Source organism: Phodopus roborovskii, unplaced genomic scaffold (genome assembly GCF_943737965.1).
Source record: "Phodopus roborovskii unplaced genomic scaffold, PHOROB, whole genome shotgun sequence".
In the NCBI taxonomy this organism is placed as follows: domain Eukaryota; kingdom Metazoa; phylum Chordata; class Mammalia; order Rodentia; family Cricetidae; genus Phodopus; species Phodopus roborovskii.
The window spans coordinates 25,813,941-25,839,700 of record NW_026126549.1 but is presented as its reverse complement, the minus strand read 5'-3'; the positions used below and the strand labels follow the sequence as shown (position 1 = coordinate 25,839,700).

At 43.3% G+C, this 25,760-nt stretch overlaps 2 protein-coding genes across 3 annotated transcripts in view; both read right to left on the bottom strand.

Annotated features, from left to right (window-relative positions):
• Tubb6 (tubulin beta 6 class V) overlaps positions 1 to 10,650 on the bottom strand; it is a 192,041-nt gene extending 181,391 nt beyond the window's left edge. Inside the window, exon 1 of the mRNA XM_051200806.1 lies at positions 10,646 to 10,650. The gene's annotated coding sequence lies outside the window, so the exon portion shown is untranslated. The remainder of the gene's footprint in view (positions 1 to 10,645) is intronic.
• The window catches only part of Gnal (G protein subunit alpha L), a 108,347-nt gene that overhangs the window by 19,337 nt on the left and 63,250 nt on the right, over positions 1 to 25,760 (bottom strand). For both annotated transcript variants that reach the window (XM_051200803.1, XM_051200804.1), the window contains exon 5: positions 15,641 to 15,738. In XM_051200803.1, coding sequence (XP_051056760.1) covers positions 15,641 to 15,738 — 98 coding nt within the window. The remainder of the gene's footprint in view (positions 1 to 15,640; positions 15,739 to 25,760) is intronic.

The window sequence follows — 25,760 nt, the reverse complement described above, 5'->3', positions numbered from 1 at the left end:
TAGGATATACTGAGTATTGAGAAGGTAATTATGCTTGCCTGTTCTTTGTATCTTAGTACAGATGCCTTTTGCCTTCTCCCCCTCTTTTGATGGGGTATAAAAAGACTTTGAAAAATAAACATGGGTGATTCAGTATTCACTGAAGGCCCTCCTGACTCTGTCTCTTATCTTTTGTCTAATTCCTCAATCCACACTCCTCCTTCCAAGCACAGACTGGACAGAAGCCCCCTTCTCCCTGGAAACTGGGCTACGATACCATCCTCTATAGGGCAGGTTTTATTCCTTTGACAGTCAAATCAGACTGAAAAATGGAAACTGATCAAGATGTGTCACCCCACCAAAGTAGAGATGGAGGACAAGTGTGCCTGCACTTACTGAAGCCCTCTCCCCCATCCAGCCTTCCCAGGATCGCTACTGTGGTATAGCTGATGTCTGTAAGGTTACCATAGCATAGGACATATGACTGGTCCACATCTGTTATGACATTAGCTACCCAATAGCAGGGCGTATTATTTGGTTGTCCCACCATGCAGTGGATACAAGCGGTGTGTCTAAGAAGCTTTATTGACTAGGAGTGTGGCTGAGGGGCTGGGACATTATCCTAATCGGTAAGCTTAGCACTCACCACCTCCCAACCCCAGCAAAGCTCTTCCTCCAAGGAAGCTTTTCTAGAAATGTCATCTATAAATGTACCGACAGTGAGAAGAGGGTGCTCACCCTCATCCTACTCTCCTCCCCTGTAGACCCCTGGCCTTTCTTGCAGTTTCCAAACAAGTTCCTCGTCAATGATCCCTAACTCCTTCTTCTCCATCTTCACTTTCTCCCTTCCTCTTTGATTATTCATGGACCTGGGGATGGGACCTAGGGCTTCATGCATGCTAGACAAGCACTCTACATGGAGCCACATCCTAATCCTAGCCCTATAACATTCTTCATGACAAATTCTAATTAGGTAGGATGGTTTGGAATACAATCATGATGAACTCTGACAGATGGGGCTAATGACTACTACTACTTATACTTAGTAAATGTGTAACTACTAAGCATTGTTCAGCACTTTCCATAAATAAACTCACTGTATCGTCACACGAAAAGTAGGTGGACACTGTTAATAGCTCCAGTTTTCATGCAAGGAAACTTAGGCATAGGTAGCTAAGGAACTAGGCAGAGACCATAACTCTGGTTAAAGGTCAACATCAAATTCCATGGTACTCCCATGAGCAGTAACTAGTTAATCCAATACAGAAAACAAGAATGAAGAAATCTCAGGGCTGAGGACATTACAGTTGTTACAGTGAATGCCTATCCTCCAATAGGCCCCAGTTTGATTCCCAGAACTGCACAAAACCAGGTGAGGTGGTGTCCACCTGTAATGCCAGCACCTGGAAGGCTGAGGCAGGAAAATACAAAGTTCCAAGCTAGCCCAGGTGACTCAGCGAGAATTTTTCTCAAAAAACCCAAGCACAACAGTAACAAAACCAAAGAGTATTACTTATTCTAGAAAAATAAATTGACTGAGCAGCTGCTCCCTTGAGAGAAGCCTGAGGAGTGGTAGCAAGTGCAAGGTTGATGACTCGTATGGGACAGGCACTTAGGGAGCTGTACTCAGTGAACTACAGCTGGCTACTTCTCAATGTGGGTGGAACCCAGGGACCATATATCCATCCACTGCAGCTTGGTACAGGAAGGCTAACTTTGTCCCTGGCAAATGCTTTCCTCTCCCTGGGTAATGAACCTAGTACCCCATGGCTGCCCCATAACCCAACATGATCTACAGCTCATAACTCCTAGGCACCCACCACTGCAGCAAGTTTTTCTTCTGGTCCTGAGACCCTCAGAGGTAAGACCATTTGGTGGCTCATTAGAGCCTGACCTCCGTCCTTATCCCTGTTTACATACACATCTGTCCACCTAGATATTTGAGTCAGAGCCTCAGGGGCTATCTCCGAGGATGCTCTTATCTAACATCTGTATCCAACACATCTGGAGGGACTCCCCATCGTTCACATTCCACTGGAGGTGGTGGTCTTCGGGGTCTGTTTTAGACTGGCATGTGTTCTTTTCTGCATATTCAGCTGGGCAAGGGGAGTTTAAAAGATAATGTGTACTTTCTTATGGTGATTGTTAGAGCTGCCCTGGAATCTTCTAGTCATGCCTATATTCCACAAATATTTGAGCTCCAGGCTAGATTAGTAGTACAGGGGACAAGGGTAGTTGCCAAACCTGAGCAATTTATAATATCTCATTAAGCAGAGTATTTTATTTCCCCTAGAGTTTCTTTTTGTGGAAAGGTCCAGGGATGCTGGCCAAACTTTTCCAATGAACTTGGTGAGGGAGGCAGAAGAGTGTCTATTTCTGTCTGGGGACCATCAGGAAGAGCTCAGGGAAGTGTGCTGAAGGAACAAATAAATCCAATGTCCTAGCTAGGAGTGGGAAAGGTGCTCAGTGTAGTGCAGCCTAGCATGAGCAAGCCCTGCGCCCTGCAGCCTACACCAGTGTGTGGAAAGCAACATTAGGTCACAGTACATTTTCGGGAGAAAGCAGATTTACAGGAGTGATTGGGGGGTAAAAAGAGACTGAAAAGTAACTGAATTTCCACCACACTAACCCACACTGTGAAAATTTCAATGCATTTGTGTGGACCCCAATAAGGAAACAGTGACAACAATACTTTGTTGGCTCTGTCTCCCTGCAAGATTTCCATTCTGTTCTTTAGCAGCCTAGGACTGTGTATGTGCTACAGCTTCATACCCCAAAAGTTCCATCTGCTGGAAGACTTCCCAGGAATACTGTAAACTCTGAGAAGTGAGGGTGCTGGGAGGGAGCTGGGCATCTGCTCTATGCTATTCTCCATGTGTGCCTTAGCCAACCGTGGAGGACAGTTATTATCTCATTTAGGCTGGCTTCTCCCTTGTCTTCACTCCCTGACAGCCCAGTGTCACTCTGCTCACACAGCACTTACAACACATGGGCATCACATGTCACCCGGGTGTGATTTAGTACACATCACCCATGTTCTGCACAAACACTTCTGTCCTTTTGTGAATACATAGGGGGCTTCAGTAGCCACAGAGTTTGACATCTGTGTGACCCAGAACCAGCTGCCCCAGGACACAAAGGGAAAGTTGCACACTCATTGTTCAGGTCCCACCAAATTTTAGGGAGGACCAGTATGGGAAACTGACCTTGTATTTAGTGTTAACTGCACACTAGTTTCTCAAGAACTCTGAAACACTATTAAATATGTTCAGTTGAAAACAATACAAAATTACCTTTTTTGGCAAAATGATCTCTCAGGTCTTTTCTATCTAGAAGATATATTTAGTCACTGCTCACATCTTACTAGAAAGTTACAGCAAAGCAGTTTCTTCCTTAGCAATTACTGCCTGTGAGAGGCAGCCAGATTAGGGGTCTTACATTTATTCTCCCAGAAATAATGCCAAACACTAAAGTTTTAGAATGCAAAACAGGGGATCTCATATGAACAGTGCAGTTAGTCCATAAGCAAATGGAAGTTGTGTTTAGATTTCATTATCTCATTTTATTATCATAATAGAATAGTACTTATTTCTCAGATGCTAACCACTGAGATGAGGGACCCTAGTTATTAAGTGATCAATGGATTTTTCTCTAATAAAGTTTTTTCATTCTAATAACTAGTACATGTTCCAGCCTAAGGAGCCCTTATTTCAGATTGCTTTCTTCAATGCAAAATTCTCAAAGAGCAGCTTCCTTACGTTCTAGCAGCCTTTTTAAAAGCTCTAATTACATTATTGGAAGGAGGGAAAGTACTTACATAAGGTATCATTACAGCTTTCCATTGTCCCCAAGGCAGTAAATACTGCTATTGTAAAGGAGGCCATGTAGCATAACCTCATTCTGTTTTCTTGTGTGGTATGAAGGAATCAGACCCTGGCCTTACCTGTGCTAAGTTCACTCCCTACCACTTAGCTACACTAGCCACCCCTCCCCCCACACCCCAGATGACCTCACCCACTTCATGCCTGAGTAATATTTCATTCTACGGACATATTATATTTTGTTTAATCATTCACCAGTTGATGAAGGCTGGGGTTATTCTATTTTGGATGGACTATGGCCAATGCTGGAAGCAGACGTTGTGCCTCTAACTGGGTTAGCTTTATAGAAACATACTTTTGTAGACATGAACATGGAAGACTAAGGCAGTGGCGAAAGCAGAGAAGCCTAACTACGATACAAACAGCCACTCAGTAGAAATGTATACACCGCCCAGGATGTGCTAGGTCATGTTCTAGGCCGTGGCCAAACAGTGGACTAATGGACTCAGTCTGGGTTAAAAATAAATTAAAATGGAGAACAAGACATGGGGGGGATGGGGAAGTGCTTTAGGGAGAGTTTGAGGGGGAGTGGGGAACAGATAGGACCATAATGCACTGTAAATATGTATGAAATTTTCAATGAATAAATAAAATATTGTCACCCCATCCCCCCCAGAAATTCCAAGTGAGCAGTTAACTCCTAGGCAATAGTGTGATAGAGTGTAAGAAACTTATATTTAATTTAATCATCTTCTCACTGTACAAAAGGGGTGGAGTATCTCTTTGTCACAGCAGCTCTGACTAACACGAGGTGGTTGTGCTGGGCTCCGCATGGAGAAGAGCTGCAAATCCTAGCTATGGAAGTTATGAACGATTACTTGCAAGTGTCTTTTTGAGATTTTTAAGACACATTTTCATTGTGGGAATTAAGTCTTGAATTTGTATTTTTGTTTTTCTGTGACTTCCTTCAATTTTCTGTGTTAAGTGGTGACTTAGTTTACTTTTTGTGGCTGTGATAAACACCATGACCAAGAGTAACTCCTGGGGGGGGGGGAGGGGAGCAAAGGGATGGGTTTAGTTCATTATGCAGCTTACAATTCATCATGAAAGGAAGTAAGGGTAGGAGCTCCAGCAGAGACTTTGGAGGGATTCGGATTACTGGCTTGTCCCTCCCGGCTTGCATGAGGTGACATCATCTACCGTAAGCTCCAACTTCCTGCATCTATCATCATTCAAAAATGCCCCACAGGCTAGTCCAATGGAAGCAATTCCCCAAGTAATGTTCTCTCCTTACAAATGATTCTAGCTCATGTCAAGCTGACAAAAAGCTAGGCACCATGAATGGATAGAAGAATGATAAAGGAAACACAGGCCTCACAATGACAGAGCAGTTCAGAGAGTGAGGATTACTCCAGAAGAATCTCTTGTTTCTCTGATAGAAAATGCCCCCCAAACAAGCTGACTCAAATGATCAGACACCTGCAATCTCCAAGTTACAAACTCAACAAGCCAGTGCAACAGGAAATGATTCCTTTTCCTTTCTGGTTTGGAGACAGGGTCTCACTAAGTAGAGAACTAAAACTGGTCTCGAACTCTATGTAGAGCCAGTTGGTCTTGAATTCTCAGACATCTGCCTACCTCTGCTGGGAATAAAGGCATGCCCCACCACAGCCTGCCTGTTTTTCTTTTGAAACACAGTCTTCTTGAACTGCCTAGGTTCCAATTGTTGGGCTAAGAGGATTCTCCTGCCTCAGCCTCCTGACGAGCAGGAACTTCAGGTGCATGCCATCTGGCCTGGTTGGGGGTCTCACTTTGGAATGCATTAAAAACTCATAATCCAGTGGCATTTCTTATAGCCAGCATTTGCATAACCACCTTCCTGATCACTCAGAGCATTCTCATCACTTCAAAAGAACAATAAACCCACTAAAGCTACTTAACTCCAGGCTCACCTCAGCCTTATGCATGCCTAATCTATTTTGTCTTAATGGATATACCTGTCCTGCTCATTTCATGTACCTGAAATTATACAATATGTGGCCTTTCATGTCTGGCTTCCCTCACTTAGCATAATGAGTTCAGGGTTCATCTGTGTTGTAGTATGCCAAAATTCTATTAAACTTTGCATTGTGTGGCTGAATAACATTTTGTTTATCCCTTCATTATCAAATGGGTATTTGGGCTGTCATGAAGGTCACCAATGGAAAAATCCATGTTAGGAGTGAGGTTTTACCTGCCGGCCTGGACCCACCGCGGCGCCAGCCCCAATTAACACACAGAGACTCTGTATTTGATATAACTCTGTTGGCCAGTTACTAGTTTCTTATTGGCTAGCTCTGTCTTAATTATTAACCCATTTCTATTAATCTAAGTATTTCCACCTGGTCTCATCTTACCGGAGAGTGGGCCTGGACCTCTGTTCTCCCCAGTTTCTACATGCTGACTCCTCCCTACTACTTCCCATTTCCTCCTTGTCTCCTAGTCCCTCCTGTCTTCCTTTCTTATTGGCCAACAGTACTTTATTCATTAACCAGTGTAAGAAACATAGTAACAGAATGACATCTCCCATCAAATCCATGCACATGTACACTTTCAGTTCTCTTTGGTATGTACATAGAAATGAGAATATTGGGTCAAATAATGACTATGATCAAATTTTCTACACAAGTGTTATCAGAGAGGAAGAAGCCTCCATTGAGAAAATGCCTCTATAAGAAGGGGCTGTAGGTAGACATGTAGGACATTTTCTTAATTAGTGCCTGGTCGGGGAGGGTCCAGTCCACTGGACATGGTGCTATTCCTGGGCTGGTGGTCATGGGTTCTAAAAGGCAGCAGCCATGGAAGCAAGCCAGTAAGCAGCACTCCTCCATGGCCTTTGCATCAGCTCCTGCCTCCAAATCCTGCCCTGTTTGAATTCCTGTCCTGACTTCCCTCACTGAGGAACAGTAAGTGTAAGTCAAAGAAAACCTTCTCCTCCTGACTGGCTTCTGGTATATTTTTATTTATTTATTGAGACAAAGTTTCTCTTTGTAGCTCTAGTTGTCCTGGAACTCACTCTGAAGACCAGGCAAGCCTCGAACTCGCAGAGATCCACCTGCCTCAGCCTCCTGAGTTGCTGGGACTACAGACTCACACCCAACCATCTGGATTGTTTTAATTATACTTCAAGTCCATGAATCTGCTTGTCTGCCCATTCACTAACCCCTCTTTCCTGGATGCATCTCAAAAACAGTGACATACTTCCACATAAACACTTATGCCTATTTGTTTAGAAATCATCTGAGCTGCAGCTTTCCATTTCAGTGTAAACTTTACATCTCATTTTTATTTTTTTTTTTACCATTTTTTTTTCTTGGAGCTTAAACAATCTTCACGGATGCCAACTAAGTACCCTACCACTGAGCCACACGGTCACCAAGTAAGCACCCTACCACTGAGCCACACTGTCATCAAGTACATTGAACTTTCAACTTTGTTTAAAAAAAATGGCCACAGAGATCTTCTGGCTTACTTGTAATGATTAAAGGCTGTAAATACAAACATCTACAATAGATGCAACTGGAATAAAATCCCATTATTTAGGACCACTTGTTCTAATAAGTCACCACCTTGCTTTGGCACTTGGTGTCAGCTGAGTTCTTTCTCTGTTATGAATCCTGAAAACCAATACTGCTTTTGAAATCACGACTGGATCAACAGAGGGACACCAGGCAGTGCAGGAGTGGTGGAGGGTGGACCCCTGGTCCTCACTGCCAGCCATATCACAGCAGTCACTGGTTTTTTTTTTTTTTTTTTTTTTTTTGCATTCTGTACCTGGGTTTGTGTAACAAAGGGTTTAATTTCTAATGAATACTAAACAATGTCACTCCAAGCTATCAAAAAGATAATCTATTGTTTTATTGCATTGCATGTAATTTGAAGGTCTTACTATTTTGCCATGAAACTCCAACAACAGCAAGCAAATGGCAAAGAGGATTAGAAACTTGTGATACGAAGGGAAGAGGCAAGACTAAGAGGCCCACACTGTCTTGTCATCCTGTCTTTTCTTTCTTTCTTTCAAGACAGGGTTTCTTTGTGTAGTCCCAGCTGTCCTGGAACTAGCTCTTGTAGATCAAGCTGGTCTCTAACTCACAGAGATCTGATTGCCTCTGCCTCTCCACTGCTGGGATTAAAGGCGTGTACTTCCACTGCCCAGCTCATCCTGCCTTTTACACAAAGAGTGAACATCAAATTGGTTGGCAAATTAGAACCCACTGGAGTTCTTCATGCAAGGGAGTCATTACTTCAAGACATTTAAAAACACTTTCTACACAAATCATATGTAGTAACACACCTCAAAAAGTTCAAGTTTCAGTCTTCAGAACTGACAGGAAGCCAGGCACCAGAGTGTGCACACCCGTCTGTAATTCTAGAGACTGTATGCAGAGACAGGAGAAGGCTTGGGAGATCTTGGGGCTTGCTAGCCTGGCATACACAATGGGAAAAACAAGTTGGAAGGCAGGAACTGACACCCAAAGCTGTCTTCTGACCACACATGGGCCATGGCACAAGCATGTGAACACGCTTGTACACTTTTCACACAGCTAAAGGAATCAGACATTTCAAACATTATTTTGTATGCTATAAGGCACATATTTCCAAACAATGGTGGGAGAAGGTGAAGGGTGCCGAGAGCCTTATGCTCAGGTGTCTATCTTTGTATTATCACCGCCACTCTTCCACAGCAAAAGAGACAAACAAAATAACAACGAAAGGAATCCCTGCACATAAACAGGGATAGTTCTAGTTTTCCAGATCTAGAAAATAAACCTGAAAATAAAGTGATCTAAAAGTAAAGGTGAACTGAATAGCTAAGAATAATATATTTAAACATCTTGGTGATGGTTACACTTTTGATAAATTCAGTGCTACAGTGTAATACATATCTTTTAAATTCTACATTCTGTTATTTTAAAATTACCTGAGAGAGGTCAGCTTTGACATCGCAAAGGTGCCAACCATTTCTAGATTATTCTAAAAGCATTCCTAGGGTTTGGCAGTGAGCCATGCAGTTGAAGTCCAGGCTAGAGATAGTGAATGAAGCTGTGAAAACTCTTGGCAGTTGAGGAAAGACAGATCTGGGAGTACAGGACAAGAAGTACCTGGCTCTCCACCCTGCATTGCTTTCCTCTTTTTCTTTGATATTTGGAGTCTTCCCAGGCGATTATTGAGATGGATAGGCTTCTAGATGAGCTCATGTGTTAGGACACAGTGGAGGAGCCCACGCTGGGTGGTGTTGGAAGTTACAGTAAGTGAAGTCTGATTTTATAGAGCTCTTTAAAGGACCAATTTTCTCTCTCCTAAAATAGCTGTTTCCATGGTTACTTAATCACTTATTATGAGGCCTTAGAGGAAATGCATTTGTGTGTGTGTGTGTGTGTGTGTGTGTGTGTGTGTGTGTGTGTGTAGGGTGTAATTCAGTAGACTGTGTTTAAATTTTCATTGCAGGAACTAGGGAATTTGGGATAAAATATAATCTCTCGTAATTTGCAGTTTGCTTGGTGATAAAAAGAAATGTGTGCCAGAGTGGAGAGTTTCAAACTCAGTGGTAATGTCCCCCTCCCCCTGTTATGCCAGTCTAGTAGCTGGAAGCAGTGGTTGCTGCTCAGAGACACAGAAGTGGCTAAAGACTGGGATGAGAGGGTTTCAGTAGTTGGCTAGAGGGCAGATGTGTGGTGATCTGGGCTGGACATTGCCTATCTCTCTACTCTGGTACCATTAACCTACCTCTGCCTCTATGAATTTGTCATTCATAGGTTTTTTTTTTTAAAGATCTATCTGTCTGTCTGTCTGTCTATCTCCTATCTATCATCTATTTATCTATCTACCTACCTATCTACCTACCTACCTATCCATCCATCCATCCATCCATCCATCCATCCATCCATCCATCTATCTATCTATCATCCATCTGCTTATGTATACAGTATTCTGCAGGCATGTATGCCTCCATGCCAGAAGAGGGCACCAGATGTCATTATAGATGGTCATGATCTACTATGTGGTTGTTGGGAATAGAACTCAGGACCTCTGGAAGAACAGCCAGTGCTCTTAACCTATGAGCCATCTCTCCCCTATTCATAGGCATTTTACATGCATGGACCATTTATTTGTGACCCTTTGGGTTTGGCTTCCATCACTTAGTATGGCATCTTCCAGGTCTGCCAATTTCCTATTTGTGCATTAGCACTGCCCTTTTCTTCTGTTGCTGAATCCATTCTCTGACAAGGACACTGTGCATCTATCTGTTGATGGGTACTTGGGTTGTTTCTGATTTGGGTTATTATGGATAAAATTGCTATGAAACCTTGTTTGTATGGATGGATGCTTGTAATTCTCTTGGGTATATATCTAAAAGCAAATGAAGGGGGACTATAGACAGAGTCTTTTATTAACTGCTAGATTCTCATGATATCACTTTTGTTTTTGGTGTTAAAAGTTAAACCTTGGACCTCTTGCATGCTAGACACCCACTGAACTAAAGCTAGAGAGCCCTCATTATAGTTTTGAGTTAGGTTCTCATTAAGCTGACCAAGCTGTCCTTGGGCTCACTCTATGTAGCTCACAAAAGGCCTTGAGCTTGCTACCTTCTTGTCTAGACTGCCTGAGCAGCTGGGATTACAAGCTGACACCACCAGGCCTGGCTTCTTCTTAGATCTTAGTGGGAAACTCAGTCTCCTGTGGCCCTAAGAGAACTTCAACCTCACTGAGGATCTCTTTCCTGATGGTTCTGAGAGCTAGGCACAGAAAGATGACTCCTAAGTAAGCACAAGGACTCAAAATGCAGAATTGCCAAGTTACACAGCACGATGACTCAGAATCACCCAAGACATTAGTCAGATCTCCTAGCAGTCTAGATGAGGAAAAAAAAAAAAAAAAAAAAAAAAAGAAACTACATCAAGATCCCGGGGATCTGCAAGAGGAAGCTGAGGTGTGTGAATCTAGGGTGTGGTATGAACTTGTGAAGGGCCAAGGGTCAGTATCTCCAATCAGTAGCACTTGGAATGTGGGGCTCTTGCTTTGTTAATTCAGTGACAATCCTGTGTTGCATGTGAAACTTCCATATTCACTGGACTGAAATATGCTTCGGTGGTTTCTAAGACTACATGGAATGGGATGATCCTGCTTCCCATCTTTACAGCTGTTGGGATGCAGCCCAGTGCATTTCTTAGCACTTGTAGCGATGCCTGCATGTACCACACACTCAGCTGCCAGTCAGATAAAAGTACAGCCATGACTCACATGCAGCAACTCATACCTGACAAGGTGAGGGAATGACTGTGCTCTCCGTGTAGTATCTACTATGCTGGACTTCCTATTGTGATTTCAGAGTATGGCTCTCCTACTTGTGGAAAAAAGGGTGGACCTAGTGTGCTGGGTTTGGACAGCAGCTGCTTACACATCTGATTTTTTTTTTTTAAATAAGATGATTTTGTGTGTGTGTGTGTGGCCATCAGAGGACATTGGGGCCCCTGGATCTGTGGTTTCAGGTGGTTGTGGTCCGCCTGGGGGCAGGGAACTACACTTCTGTCTCTGGAATAGCAGGAAGTACTCTTACCCTCCGAGCCATCTTCCAGTCCCTGCTTTTGATTCTTGACTGCATCAATTTTCCCTTTTTGTGTTTGGCTCAATCTTTTGTTGTTTTATTCATCAAAGTTCTAGAAAGAGTAGGCTGGGCAACATTTATATGTGTGTCTATCAATCTGGCTGGTAAACATTTATGTGTCTATCAGTCTGGCTGGTAAACATTTATGTGTGTGTCCATCAATCTGGCTGGTAAACATTTATGTGTGTGTCTATCAGTCTGGCTGGTAAACATTTATATGTGTGCCTATTAGTCTGGCTGGTAAACATTTGTAAGTGCCTCTATCAGTCTACTCGATAGCCTGGTGTCCAGAAGCTCTGCTGCCAGGTCCGCATAGCATGCATGCTCTGTGGTATGTATAGTGATAGAATTATCTATCTAAGGACGTGCTTCTCAGAGCATGTCCATGTTGTCAGCAATATCACTGCCAGAGGCTTCCTTCCCACAGAAATGCCCAGCTGTGGGAAGCCAACAGGGGTCTGACTCGGACCCCCCTGAATATGGGTCTCAGCCAGAAGGTCTGAGCAGTCTAAGAGACCTCAGACAGTGGAGCCAGGATGTATCCCTGGTGCACAAAAGGACTTTGCAAACATATCCCCCATGGAGGGATAACTACCTTATTCTAGAGATAGGAGAGAAGCCCTAGTCCCTACTTCACAGGACCTGTCAGATCTACATGACCCCAACTGGATGGCATTCCCCTACATATTGTATTGTGGTGGGGGGTTGGGAGGGGAGGGTGTTTAGAGTGCATGGGAGAGGGTAGAGAGGGCAAAAGGGAGGGAAGGAGGGAGAGAGGGCTTGGGGGGAGGGAGGGAGGGAGAGGGAACTGGGATTGACATGTAAAATAATAATAAAAAAAACAAAAAACGCTTTGACTCCAAAATTTAAGTTGAAGAACAAGTTACTGGGGAAAAGTATTTCTATTTTTGTTTCCACAGAAAATGAAAAGATGTGGATTCCTTCCAGACTAATGTGGTTTGATCACACCAGACCGCCTGAAACAGAGTACAAGCTGATCCTACATTCCAAACAGCTGGACAAAACAGCCCTGCAGACTACAGCTAGGATATCTGAATCTTCTTCGAATCCCCCAAGACAGCGCCCCTTACCAGCAGGAAGTAGTTTGGAAAGAACGACGCCCAAATTCCCAAATATTGTGTATAAATGTTTGTTTTCATTTAATTGGACTTTGTTATATAAAAAATACTCTATATGCATAAAAAAATATGAAAATCCAAAAAAAAAAAAAAAAAAGAAATGCCCAGCTGAGACATAGGCACATGAATATGAGCAGGACCCACTCCCTGGAGAAGGGCAAAGCCCCATGAGGGGACAGACAGCATAGCATCATGGTCCCATTCCTCCTAACGTGATGCCTGTGTGTCCTTTCTTTTAGGAAGTGACAGGAATGGGGGATGGTCACAGCTTACATTTTTCTAACATTTACTTAACAACTTAAAAAACTCTGTCAGCTATATATTGGCGTAACAAATTTATGGAATGTTACTTTTTTCTTTCTCTTCCAGTGATTCTCAAGCTTCCCGAGGGTGTGACCTTTTAATACAGTTCCTCATGCTGTGGTGAGCCACCCCCCCCACTATAAAATTATTTTCTTTTCTACTTCATAACTGTAAATTTGCTACTGTTATGAATCATACTGTAAAGATCTGTGTTTTCCAATGGTCTTAGGTGACCCCTGTGAAAGGGTCATTTGACTCCCCCCACCCCCAGGGGTCTCAACCCACAGGCAGAGAACTGCTCCTCTGCTCCCTTAGTCCCAGAACCTGAGCACAGAAGTGAAGCAAGGCCATTGTTAGGAGACTAAATTGAGCCAGTGTGATCCTCACATGGTAAGATGGGTTAAGATGCTGATGCAGGGGGAGTTGTGAAAGAGTCAGGTTCGCAAGTCTCTAAGGTGGCCAGGTGTGAGGTTAAAAAAAGTTAGGTTTTATTCCTAACAAGCCCGAGGCCAGAACCCTGGTTCATGAGGTACTTCTTATTCATGGCTTTCTGTAGTTTGTAAGGACAGAAGTCAAGAAAGAAATAAAAAAAAAATCTCTTCCTGTGGTCATGTCTATTATTGGGAGACCGATTCTGGCCTGCCTCAGTCTACCTCTCTGGGCCTGAGGGTATCATTTATATATTAGCAAGAATAATACTTATCATGGAGTCCACTGTATGCCAGGCACTATTCTGAGGGCCGTGTGTATCTAACTTACTTATCATATTTATCCTATCACAAGTCCATGGGACTAGGTGCCATTGTTTTGTTCTCACCCAGGAGGTGGTGGCAGAGCTGTTACAGCATTGGAATCCTGGTCTGCCCACTGCCAAACTCATGTCACTTAAAAGAAATTATTTTTGCACATTCTACTTGAAGCTAAGTCATTTGTTCTCCACTCCACTGACACAAGAGTTACATTTTCATTTTAAATTCTGCCTGGGCAGTTGTGGTGCACATCTTTAATTCCAGCACTTGGGAGGCAGAGGCTGACAGATCTCTGTGGGTTTGAGGCCAGCCTGGTCTATAGAGCTAGTTCCTGGATAGCCAGGGATACAGAGAAACCTTGTCTCATAAAAACAGAAAAAAAAAAAAAGTAATGCCTTATGTGGCAATACCATGTTTCCAGGGACACAGACATGGGATGACAAAACGCATACTACATACCAACTTCCAGTACAAACCAATGTGAATTTCACGGTGCAAGCTATGCTAGGGATCTCAGGTGCTGGCATTTTCTGCATGCGAGTTAACAGATGTTATATAATGCAGGCAGACCTCAAACTTGTGATCCTCCAACCTTCTAATAAACACAAGGATGGCCACATGTTTTAGGAGTCAGGCCTTGATCACACTTCTGAAAACAATTATTTTATTTTTCCTTGTACAACAATAGCCTTATTGTGAGCTTGACCTTCACAGCAAAATTTCTAGTGACAAGTGCACTTAGAACTAACTCATTAAAATGCTTAAATGTGACACTAGAGAGCTGTACTATTCCAAATCCCAGAAGGCATTTAAATGGGTAACTGATGTCATTATTGGTCATGAAATGGACGGAACAACAGTATGGTTGAATCTGAGTCCCAGGCTACTATCACTACTTGCTTTGGTATCTCAGGGAGCAAAGGGGGACCTTAACACAGGGATTATACATTCACATTTTATTACTTTGCAAGGAAACTGATGGCTGCTGTCCTATTACTTGAAAGCCACTACTGAAGGTGTGCATACCACACTTGTTTGCTCCAAAAGGCTCCAGAGAAGATAGTTTAAACCTCTTCACAAAGCAAACTACCCTGAATCTATGGGTGAGATCCAACTCTGGTCTGTGTTTGATCTCAGACAATATGATAGCATCATTTCCCTTGGAACACAAATTTATTGATCCCACAGGAAACAGCAGAGCGAGAAAAGCTATCGTTGAGACTCAGTACCCTGGCCACAGGGCAGTTGTGTGAGCAGAGTTACGTGGTCAGCTCTCTCTTCTGTCTCATAATCAGGGTCCACTTCCATTTCCACTATCAGCCAATCAGAACATGCTAAAGTCACTGCTGGTTCAAGTCCAGACCATTCCAAAACAGCAGAAAAAGGAGGAGAAAGAACCTGCCTGGGACCAGTATTAGCTGCATTATGCTAAATTCCAAAGTGCAGTAGGCCCAGGGAACCAATAGAAACAGGCTTTATTTTATTTGAAATTAGGTGTGTGTGTGTGTGTGTGTGTGTGTGTGTCTATGTAGGTCCATGCAGGTGCTTGAGGAGGCCAGAAAATGGCACCAGACCCTCTGGAGCTGGTGTTACAGGCAGTTGTGAGCTGCCATGTGTGTGCTGGGAGCTGAGCTTAGGTCATCTGGAAAAGCTCCCAGTGCTCTTAGCCACCAAGCCATCTCTCCAGTACTACACATTTTGATGTTAAAAAATTAATCTGGGGAGCCTTGTTTCAAAGTTAAGCTGTAATAACAAGTATTGCTGCTGTTAAGTCTATGTAGAATGAATAGAGGAGGAGAACTGTGGGGTCAGGACAAAGTGGGTGAAAGCTATTCTGATTGTTCTGTGGAACAGTGTTACTGACCACACCTCTTTCGGAAATTACCTACTGGAGTCAAAAGCTGCACTTGCTCCCTGCTTTAGGAAACCTCAGACCACAGGGAGGGCAGCATATCCAAGACCGCAACTGCGCGGGGCAGAGGCCTGCCCAGGGAAGCAACTTACTATTGTGCACAGTCGATAAGCTGGTACTCGTTGGATCTCTCAAAGCAGGCCTTCACCCCCTCATCGTCCCACAGCTTCTTCACGTGATCAAAGAACTCCTAAGGTTGGGAAGAGTGACAAGAAAACACACATCAGGATATTTCACAAAGCGAGAAGTGAAAAGAAACAGCAAGGGAGAAGCTGCAAGGAGGGCGGGGGTTCTTCCATCGTGGAGATCCAAGCTACGTCCTGTCACGTGCACTGGTGGTTCAGCATGATGCAAGACAGGCAAGTCGGCTATCACCGCTCAGTACAAGCTATGGAACCTCCCTACTGTTCACAAAGCTCACCAGAATGAAGCCTGTAAGTCAAAAATTAATGCCAGTCATTGATTATAAGACAAGAACAATTGTACGGTTCTTAGCATTCAGTGCTCTTGAGAGTTAAGTGGCCACCTTGGCAATGGAAGACATGGATAGTCTGAGGTCCATCTTAGCATGTCTTTTGACCTTATGTGAGGTAAGATCAGTGGTTAAGAGCATTTGTTGTTTTTGTAGAGGGCCCTGGAATTAAAAAGAAAATAGCTTGAAATTCTCAGACGATAGCCTGTTTTTGTTTCTGCTATCAGATTCTTCATAACTCTTTTTTTTTCTTTTAAAGAAAACAAACAGATGACAACAAGAAATGTAAGAATACTCTTTCCCATATAATTTCTATGCTAAAATACACAAATCACTTCTGGGCTATCCACACTTGGGGCATAGTTTCCATTTTAAATGCAAACTGAAATCACCTCTCTATGGGATGTGCATGTGGCCCTTGCACACTGTAGGGTGGGGCTGCCCAGCTCTGCCCAGTGGCAGCAGTCCCCAGCCACTCCTGCTCCCTGGGCTCGTGGGACTCGTCATTGGGCAGTGAGAAAGTACTGATCCTTGTGCTCACTGTGTGACATCCTCTCAAAGACGACACAAAGAAAATGCCTCTGGTGGTAGGGTCAGGAGGCCTCCTGCAAAAACTGTTCATGTCTATGATGCATTTTTAATCTTATAGACCCTAACTTGATGACAAACAATGCTTCCTCCTCCTTCTTGAGACAAGATCTTGTGTAGCTCAAGGTAGCCTTGGGTTTGCTATGTGGCAGGGGGTCGCCTTGGCTTGCGTTTCTCAGACCTCTTGCCTCTAGTCTTGAGTGCTGGGATTACAAGTGTGCACCACCATGCCTGGTTTGTGCACGGCTCAGGGCCGAATGCTGGGCTTCGTGCACACTGGAAAACACTCCAGCAGCTGAACTACAGTCTCCAACCTCTGCCTAGGTGATGTATAGTATTAATGTCATGTAAGAACTGTGTAAATAGTTGCTGCACTGTATCCTTAGGGAGTAAGGACAGAAGAAAGTTTGTGCTTGTTTAGAACCGTCTCAGATTTCCCCTTAAGTATTTATGATTCTTGACTGGTTGGCTTCTTAGATGTAGAATCTATCAATCAATATGGATAGATAATCAATATGGATGGATAAAGTAGGCTTTATCTAAAAGCCTACTTAGGAACAGCTTTCAGAAACCATGCTAGGAAAAGTCCTGCTAACCCAAACATTTAAACCATTGAGCAGTCCCAAAGCCTTACCTTTGCTAGCATAAAGTATGGCTACAATAAAAAACAAGTACACAGCGAAAGGAGGTCCTATCCTTTTGTGATCCAGGTGACATTCTGGGGGTCTTGGATACCAAATCTTTTTGGTGTCTCAAATAATTCATGTAATAGGTGATTCAGTTCCATATTCCAGATGCTAACTGAGAACTACTGAGTATACATCATTTTCTTCACATCCACCTAACTGGCCTCAAAGCATACTGGGAGTCTACCTAGCATTTCTTCCCTCTAGCCCACAGTAGCTCTCTGGGCCCAGGGACAGCATGTACACACCTGCCTATTTTTGCCTGTAGGATTTAGCCTATTATATTAACTATTCTCAATATCATTTAAAAACAACTTTGGGGCTATGTTTTATATGCCATACTTTTATACCCCATGCAGCCACCAACAGTCAGGTAGGAACATACCATCACCTCAGGAGACATTCACCCTTCTTTTGGGTTAAGACCCACCCCTACCCCATGGTTAGATGACTGACTGCTAACTTAATGCTGTCACTGTGGTTTTGCTTTTTTTCTAAAAAATTTATACAAATGAAATCATATAATCCTTTGTGTTTAGCTTCTTTCTCACTTAGTATAATTCATTTTAAACCCATTCACTTTGTTACACATATCACCAATGTGGCTTATTAATTCTTTGCTCTCTCTCTCTCTCTCTTATTTATTTATTTTTTAACTTTGACTGAACCCAGGCCTTACATATGCTAAACAATTGGTCTACCACCCAGCTACATCCTGAGCTATATCCTCTGCTTTGTTCTTTTAAATTGCAGAGTTCTGGTTCATTGTATAAATACACTGTATTTTGTTGGTTCACTCGCCAGTTGATAGACATTTGGTTGTCTCTAGTTTAACTTTGATTTATTATTATTATTGCGTGCTTGAATGTGGGCATGAGTGTACTGTGGTGCTGTAGGTAGAAGTCAGAGGACAACCTCTAGGGGTCAGTTCTCTTCCTCCACTGTGGGTTCTGAGGATCAAACTAAGGTTTCCGGGCTTGTGGGGCAAGCACTTTATTCACCGAGTCAACCCTCTGCCATGTTTCTGGTTTTGAACAGGTATCAAGAGTGCTGTGTTAGTTTTTATATGGACTTTGGTTTTTTTTTTTTTTTTTTTTTTTCTCTTAGGTGGCTTAGGTGGGAAGCTTTGCTGGGTGTGTAGCTGCTAAAAACTGCCAGCTTGCTTTGCACAGAGGTATGCCACAGATCCATCATGTACTTGCAGAGGCAAAGTATAGGACTTCCAGCGTTTCCTTCTTAGTTAAGACCTCATGTGGCCTTCACTTTTATTTCCTTAAGGACAAATGATGTGGGAGATAACCGCCTTGATGGTTTTCTCCTTTCTTCACTCCCCACGTCCCTCTTTCAGCCCCAGGCTGGCTTTGAACTTGCTATGTAGCCCACACTGGCCTTGAATTCATAAACCCTTTTGTCTCAGCCTCCTGAGTGCTTGGATTGAGTGCATGTGAGTACCACAACACCCAGACTCTTGTATGTCTATTTTGTCTTCTGATTACTGATTTTTGTAAAAAGAGTAAATGATTTTTTTTTAAATGCCACCTGAAGTTAAAACCTTTCTTAGATACAGGGTTTATTTATATCTTCTCCTGAATTTTAATTTTCTTTAGTGTCAGTTGATGAACACAGTCTAAAACTTTTGGTGATGTTCAATTAATCAATTTCATTTTCTTTTAGGTTTTATGACTCTTCTCTGTGTTTTACCAGAAAAGCCTGGATAATTCAAAATTTAGTTTCCCACATGTTTTCTTATGAATGTTATAGTTTTAGTTCATACATGTGTATATTAACTCAGTGGACTCACCTTGGCATGGTGTGAAGACTGGGGCAATGCTCACTCTTTCCCACGGGAATATCAATGTTGCAGCGCTTCTGGGGAGAGGACTAGCCTTTCTCAGGTGAATTACTATACGTCTCTGCTGAAACTGATCCATGCACTTGGATCTATTTCTGGAGCTGTGGTTTTAACCCATTGACCTGACACCTCTGTCACCTTTATGTCCCCACCAGGCTGTCTTGATCATTGTGGATTTCTAGTAACTTTAAGATGAGTTTCTTTCCTTTTTGTTCCTGGGGTTGAATCCATAGCTTTTGTCATATAGGGTCTGACATTAGCTTCGCTTCCAGCTTCCAATTATGAAGCTTCAGGTCCTCCAATTTCTTCCCTGCTCCAATGTTGTTAGAACATTATTAAGGTTATTCTAAGGTCTTTTAGTTTCATATACCATTTCAGGAACCTCTTGCTTATGTTTTGATTGGTGTTACATAGTCTTTAGCTCACTAATGGAAAAATGGCATCGTCATCACGAGTCTTCTGTGATCATCATATGCCTATTGTCAATTATTTCGTAACTTAGCAGACATTCTTTAACTGGGACAGAATTAGAATTTTGTGTAGACTGAAAACAGGAGCCATGGGACCTCTACAGCTGCAATGTTAACCTTCATGGTCTGGCTGCTCTTCGTGTGTGTGTGTGTGTGTGTGTGTGTGTGTGTGTGTGTGTGCGCGCGCGCGCGCACGCGCGCATACGGAGGCCAGAAATTCTAACTATTTTTAAAGATATGTAAAATTCTAGCTGTTATTTCTAAATTACCATCTATCCTAACAACTGTATTAAGCATAGAAGTTTAGTAATCAGAGCTATGGCCTATAGTGGAGAATTAGTTAAATCTACCCTTTGGTGATGGGAACACAACTTTCCCTAACTACCCTCCGCCCCACACAAAAGTAGTTTTTTAGCTTTTGAGATTTTTCACAGTACTCCCACTCCTACACTGAAGAGACTTTGTAAATCCCAGTTCTCTGAGAAAACCATGAGTGCAGCATGCCAAAGAAATTCAGAACAGAGACTTATTTGTGTGGGATCAGAAATAAAATAATTATTTTCACTGGGGAAAAGAGACTCCAAGAATCACGACTTTAGTCTTTGCTCTCAGACAATGCACTGTTACTTGACAAGAATTCGCCTCAGAAAAATCAAGCTCGAGTTACATAATTACCCTTGTCCTTGCCTTCTGAGTCACTCAAGCTTTTCTGTCTACCTGGGCAGCACAGAGAATGGAGACCCCTTCCTTCTTTGGAGGACTCAAGCTGAATTTAAAGCCAATGTCTAAAGGTAGGTCTGCTGTATTCCAGCTAACAAGGATGGTAGAACTAGATATACATTTCTTTGGGAAGACTGTAGTGTAAGACATGCTAAGGCCCATCAGATAATATCCCTGGTGGATGCATTTGGATTTTAGTATATGAATCCTTGGGTTCAAACTCAGATGGGAGGATTCTACTTATTTATTAAAAAATTAACTTATTTTACATATTGTCTACAGTTTCCCTTCCCTCTTCCTGTCCCCTCCCCCTCATATCCCATGTACCACACCCCATCCACTTCTCCTATGTCTCCTTTCAGAAAGGGGCAGGCAGGCCTCTCATGGGAGCTAACAAAGCATGACACATCAGGTTGAGGCAAGACCCAGCTCCTCCTCTAAATGGGGAATTCTTAGCTATGACTACTGAAACTCAGTGCCTTCCATTGTCCCTGGGAAGGTTCAATGGCTATAATATTTCTGGGCCAAGGGTGGCATTGTAGTCAGGACTGAGCTGTATGGTTCAAGGGTAGAGAAGGCCTGGAGGTCTTGAGTATGTGGGAGGAGAAGTGGAGAGGAGAGGCAAAGGATGAAATAAATGAGTCTGATGATCAATCCTTGGAAGGCTGGGGAGGACAGGAATGACCTACAGGAATCCTTTAGTGGCTCTAGGCACAAGGGGGTACTAGGAATGTGGCCACACAAATTTGGCAAGATGGCAATACTTTGATGAACAGAGAAGTGGCATATGGGGAAGAAGAGGCCAACCAGGTGTGAGGACTTGATTCTGGAAATATCTACAGGACACATGAGGTTCTAGGTTGGAGGAGAGAGGCCCAGACCTATGTGACTTGTAAAGAGGGTAGTGTTTGTATTGCCAGCCTGGCCAAGGTAAAAAAGGATGGATGGGGGGATTTAAGCCACTGTGTTAGCCTCTAGTGATTTAAGCTAACATATTCTAAAGTCTCCAGGATGACCTGAGGCCTTTGACCTCTCAGGAAAATTCTCAAACCAGGGCTTGGACACTGAACTGTGAAGGGAGTGAGGCTGACTCAAAGGAATGGCAGAAATGTACCAACAGTCTACTGCAGGAAGACCATAGAGAACATGTGTGGGAACCATGAAATGCTCTGAAGGGCTATATGCTGACCCTCCATATCTGCTACCCAGGAGGAGGATATAGTGTCCATGAGACCATGTCTCCACTCTGCAGGCTCTGCTGATGCTTCTGATGTGGACACATCCAGCTACACTGTGACCACTTGCTTACACCTGCCAGACGGCTGATGGGAAGGGCCAGAGGATCAAGCAGAGGCATGGGTGGAACCCAAGAGTGACAATGTGGGTGTGGGCCTATGGTTACTTCATGTCAACAGATAGCTATGCACATCTGTACCCTAAAGTTATCTGATGATATTCTCAGTTGGGCAAGACAAAAGCATGTTGTATTTCTGTGGGTCAAGTGTGGCCCTGCATTTCTGTGAATCCAGAAGGCAAGAATTTTAGAAAATCCACACCTTGCACTGAATACAGGGATTGGGGGGTTCAAATTACTACAAGTACGTAAAAGAGCATCTTTCTTAGGCAATCACCTACTACTTTTTAATTCTTTAATAACATGTTATATTTGATATTCATAATTTGATTCCACAGTAAAATGATATTTGATTTGATATCTGTAATATTTGATTCTATAATAATATCTGATATTTGACCTCTGGAAAAGGATCATTTAAGCCCCAAAGGGTTCATGACCCACAGGTTGAGAACTGCTGATGAAATGACATGCCAGGGACAGGGACACATACAGCTGTGTTAGAGTTTGAATATGGCATGTCCCTTGAAGGATTATGTGCTGATGTGCCATCTTCAGCTGGTTGTGCCATTGAGAGGTGGTTGCATCAGAACCCTAACTTCATCAATGAGTTGACCCATTGACGAATTTATACTGGATATGCTATTAGAAGGTGGGGCCCAGAAGAACGTATCTTCCTTGTCCCTTCTTCCCTCCACTCCACCTCTGCCTTCTGGTTTTGTTCTGCTATGCCTTCCTACCACCAAGATGGTCTACCTCACTATAGGTCTCATACTAGTTACTTTTTTGTCAATTTGACACAAGCTAGGGTCATCTGGCAAGAGGGAACCTCAATTGAGAACATGTCTTCATCAGATTAGGCAAGTCTGTGGTGGGTATTTTCTTGATTAATGAGAGATGTTGGAGGACATAACCCACTGTGGGCAGTACCCTCCCTGGACAGGTAGTTTCAGGTTGTATAACAAGGCAAGCTGAGCAAGCCACAGAGAGTAAGTTAGAAAGTGGCTTCACTTCCTGGTTCCTGCTGGTTCCTTCCCTGACTTCTCTCAGTGATGGGCGATGCCCTTCTGTATATATGTTTCTCTTATTGGTTGATGAATAAAACACTGATTGACTGCTAGCAGGAAGTATTGGTGAGGCTATGAGACCAGGAGAATTCTGGGGAGAAGAGCAGAGGGTCCCCCAGAGGGAGATACCATGTAGAGACCTGGAAGATAGGATGTGCCGGGTGTTCTTTGGTAAGATAAGGCCATGTAAAAATACACAGATTAATAGTTATAGGTTAATAATTGAGAGAGAGCTATAGCTATCATTGGCCAACAGTTTAATAATTAATATAGCATCTTGTGCTTATTTGGGGCTGAAGGGCGGTAGGAGCTGGTGGGACTGAACCCTCTGTCTTCATCTCAGTGATGAACTGAGACTGGGATATGTAAGCCAATTAAATCCTTTCTTCCTCAAGTTGCTTTTGGCCAAGATGTTTATAGAAGCAAGAGAAAATGAATTAGGACAGGCCCATAACAATGTAGGCAGCTAACTACGGGCTAAAATGTTTGACATTGTGAACCCAAATAAACTTTTCTTTCCCAAAATTTTCAGCAGAATCCAAAAAGGCAGCAGGCATAAGATGGAATTCAACCATATCACCAAGAATAAGGCAAAGCACCATGGGTAGTAAGTGAAGACACACAACTTCCTTCATACAGTTCAGATATTATAAGAACAACTTTAAAGAATCCCCATGGCTCTCCACAACAAAAGCCCTATAAATAGAATGGCTGGCTATTAATCTCTTGTCAGTCTATCAAGAGCAAATAATTGAAGGCATCTGAGAAGTTACAGGAAGCAGAACTATTTATCTTGTCATATTTATCTAAAATTATGTGTTCTTAGAACAAGGAAAATGTCCGTGGATCTTCAAGGGAACAGGCAATCAAGCTTACATTTCAAAAATTAGAAGTCTGTATGACAGCTGTGTAATGCACCGATCACTGCCTGGGACCATTCTGGCTTGGGTATCCATTTCTCACTTGAGAAATAGCACCTCATTCTCTGATCCCCAAGAATCCTCAGCGGATCCGGCTCTCACAGACAGGGGAGAAGCAGCCATGACAACCTTACTTGGACATCTCATGGACCTCATACTCCATCTGCTCCATGCTGAATTGATGGGACACACCTGCTCTGCCTGTGGTCTTTGCATCTCAGGACTCATTTTCTTTTCCGGGGCTCACCCTGAACCATGACATCATCCTGGGCATTTTTTTTTCATGCCACATAAAATCCATCTGTCTAAGGCTCATTTGAAACCATCTAATTTTGAGTGTCTCATCCTCTTGGTTCTGGCCACATTTGCCTCCTGGTCTCCTTTCCTCTATTATTCTGGCCAGTTTAAAGCCTCCTCTGAAACAGCAGCTAGGACAAGGCTTTCAAGGCACAGAGCTCAGGCCATTTGTCCTCCAATTTCTCACAGAGGCCCTGTTCACTCAGGGTTCCACAAGGCTCTACAAGACCCTTCTACCCTCTCCCCCACTTCTTTCATCACTCTGCTCTGTTCTAGCCAACTCACCCCATGCTCTGAGCCCTAGGGCACTCCCTCTCAGGGCAGCATCATGCACCATTTTCCCCATGGACCCCTGACTGCTCACTGCTTCTCCTCCTGTTATGGTCGGTTTTGATGCCAACTTGCCAAACGTTAGTATCACTTCAGTAGGAAGCTGATAACTATGACTCTTGTGGAAAGACCCACCCTGGCTGTGGGAAGCACCTTCCGGTAGCCATCCAGATGCAAAGCGTGTGGTAGGAGGACGATTATGTCACAGTTTGCTGCTAGGCCTTCCCTCTGGTGGGCCCTGTTGTTGCGCTGTCACGGATTGCAATGCCGACAGCAGAACCGGCTTCTCCAAGATGGGAACTAGGGGCTGACAGGCAGCTCTTCAGGAACTTTTGGGGCTTCAGGTGCTAGATTAAGAGTGCTGAGGCATCCAGCCTTGTGGACTGAGCGACAGCAGGGTGTCGAGCGGCTCCCACAGAGAGAGACATGGATGTGGAACTACTCCAACAGTGAGAGACATCCATGTGTGGAAAGTACTCCAAGTGCCAAGGGACTCAGCTTCAAGGACTGAGTGACTACTAGAGTCTAGGGTCTCAGCTCTCAGGTGTGACTCTGCTGGTGTTTGTATATTAGAACTGACTTAGAAAGTTCTTAAGTGTATACATACATGTTCATCACACACACACACACACACACACACACACACACACACACACACACACACACCTCTGTTTCCCTTTACAGTATTCCCCGAAGAGACGTTCCCATCACCCTCTTACACATGGCACCCTGACACTCCCACAGCTCTGGGTCACTCTGATCACCCCCTTCTCTCTAAAGCTTGTCAGTTTCTAAATCTCTGTACTTCCTTTCTTCTATTTCTTACTCTGCATCTCTGTCACACAGCCATCCTAATGGTTTACTTGTTGACCTGTATCAAGCAGCTGACATCGTCCTACACACCTTCACTATCTCCCTGAGTGAGTGAATAAGCTTTGTTGGAAGTGCCTTCTCTAACTCTGTCCTACTGCATAGACCCTTTAACCTTCCCACAAAAACTGCGAAATTAAGCTTAAGTGCCACACAAATGATTTGCTAAAACTATGAACTGAGGGGAAGGAAGCTGGTTTGGATCTGCAGATGTTTTGTATTTGACATTTATAGGTACGGTATTTTGCTTCAACCAAACCAAACCAAACCAAACCAAACCAAACCAAACCTACAACTTCATAACTCCAACAAAACAAAAACTACCAAAAAACTAATGAAAATAGTACTAACTACGGGTGGGTACTGGCAGTACCCCTATTACACTACTGTGATTGCAAAAAACAAACACTGACCTAATTTCTTGATGTAGAAATAATAACACTCATGTTTAAACTAGATCATGTTTGCAACCCTGGTGCTCAGGACACTGAGACAGGAGTGTGAGTTTACAGCCAACCAGGCTACATCATGAGTTTTAGTCCAGTTTGGGCAACAGTGTTGCTAGGCTAGATGTGTTGTCTACTCT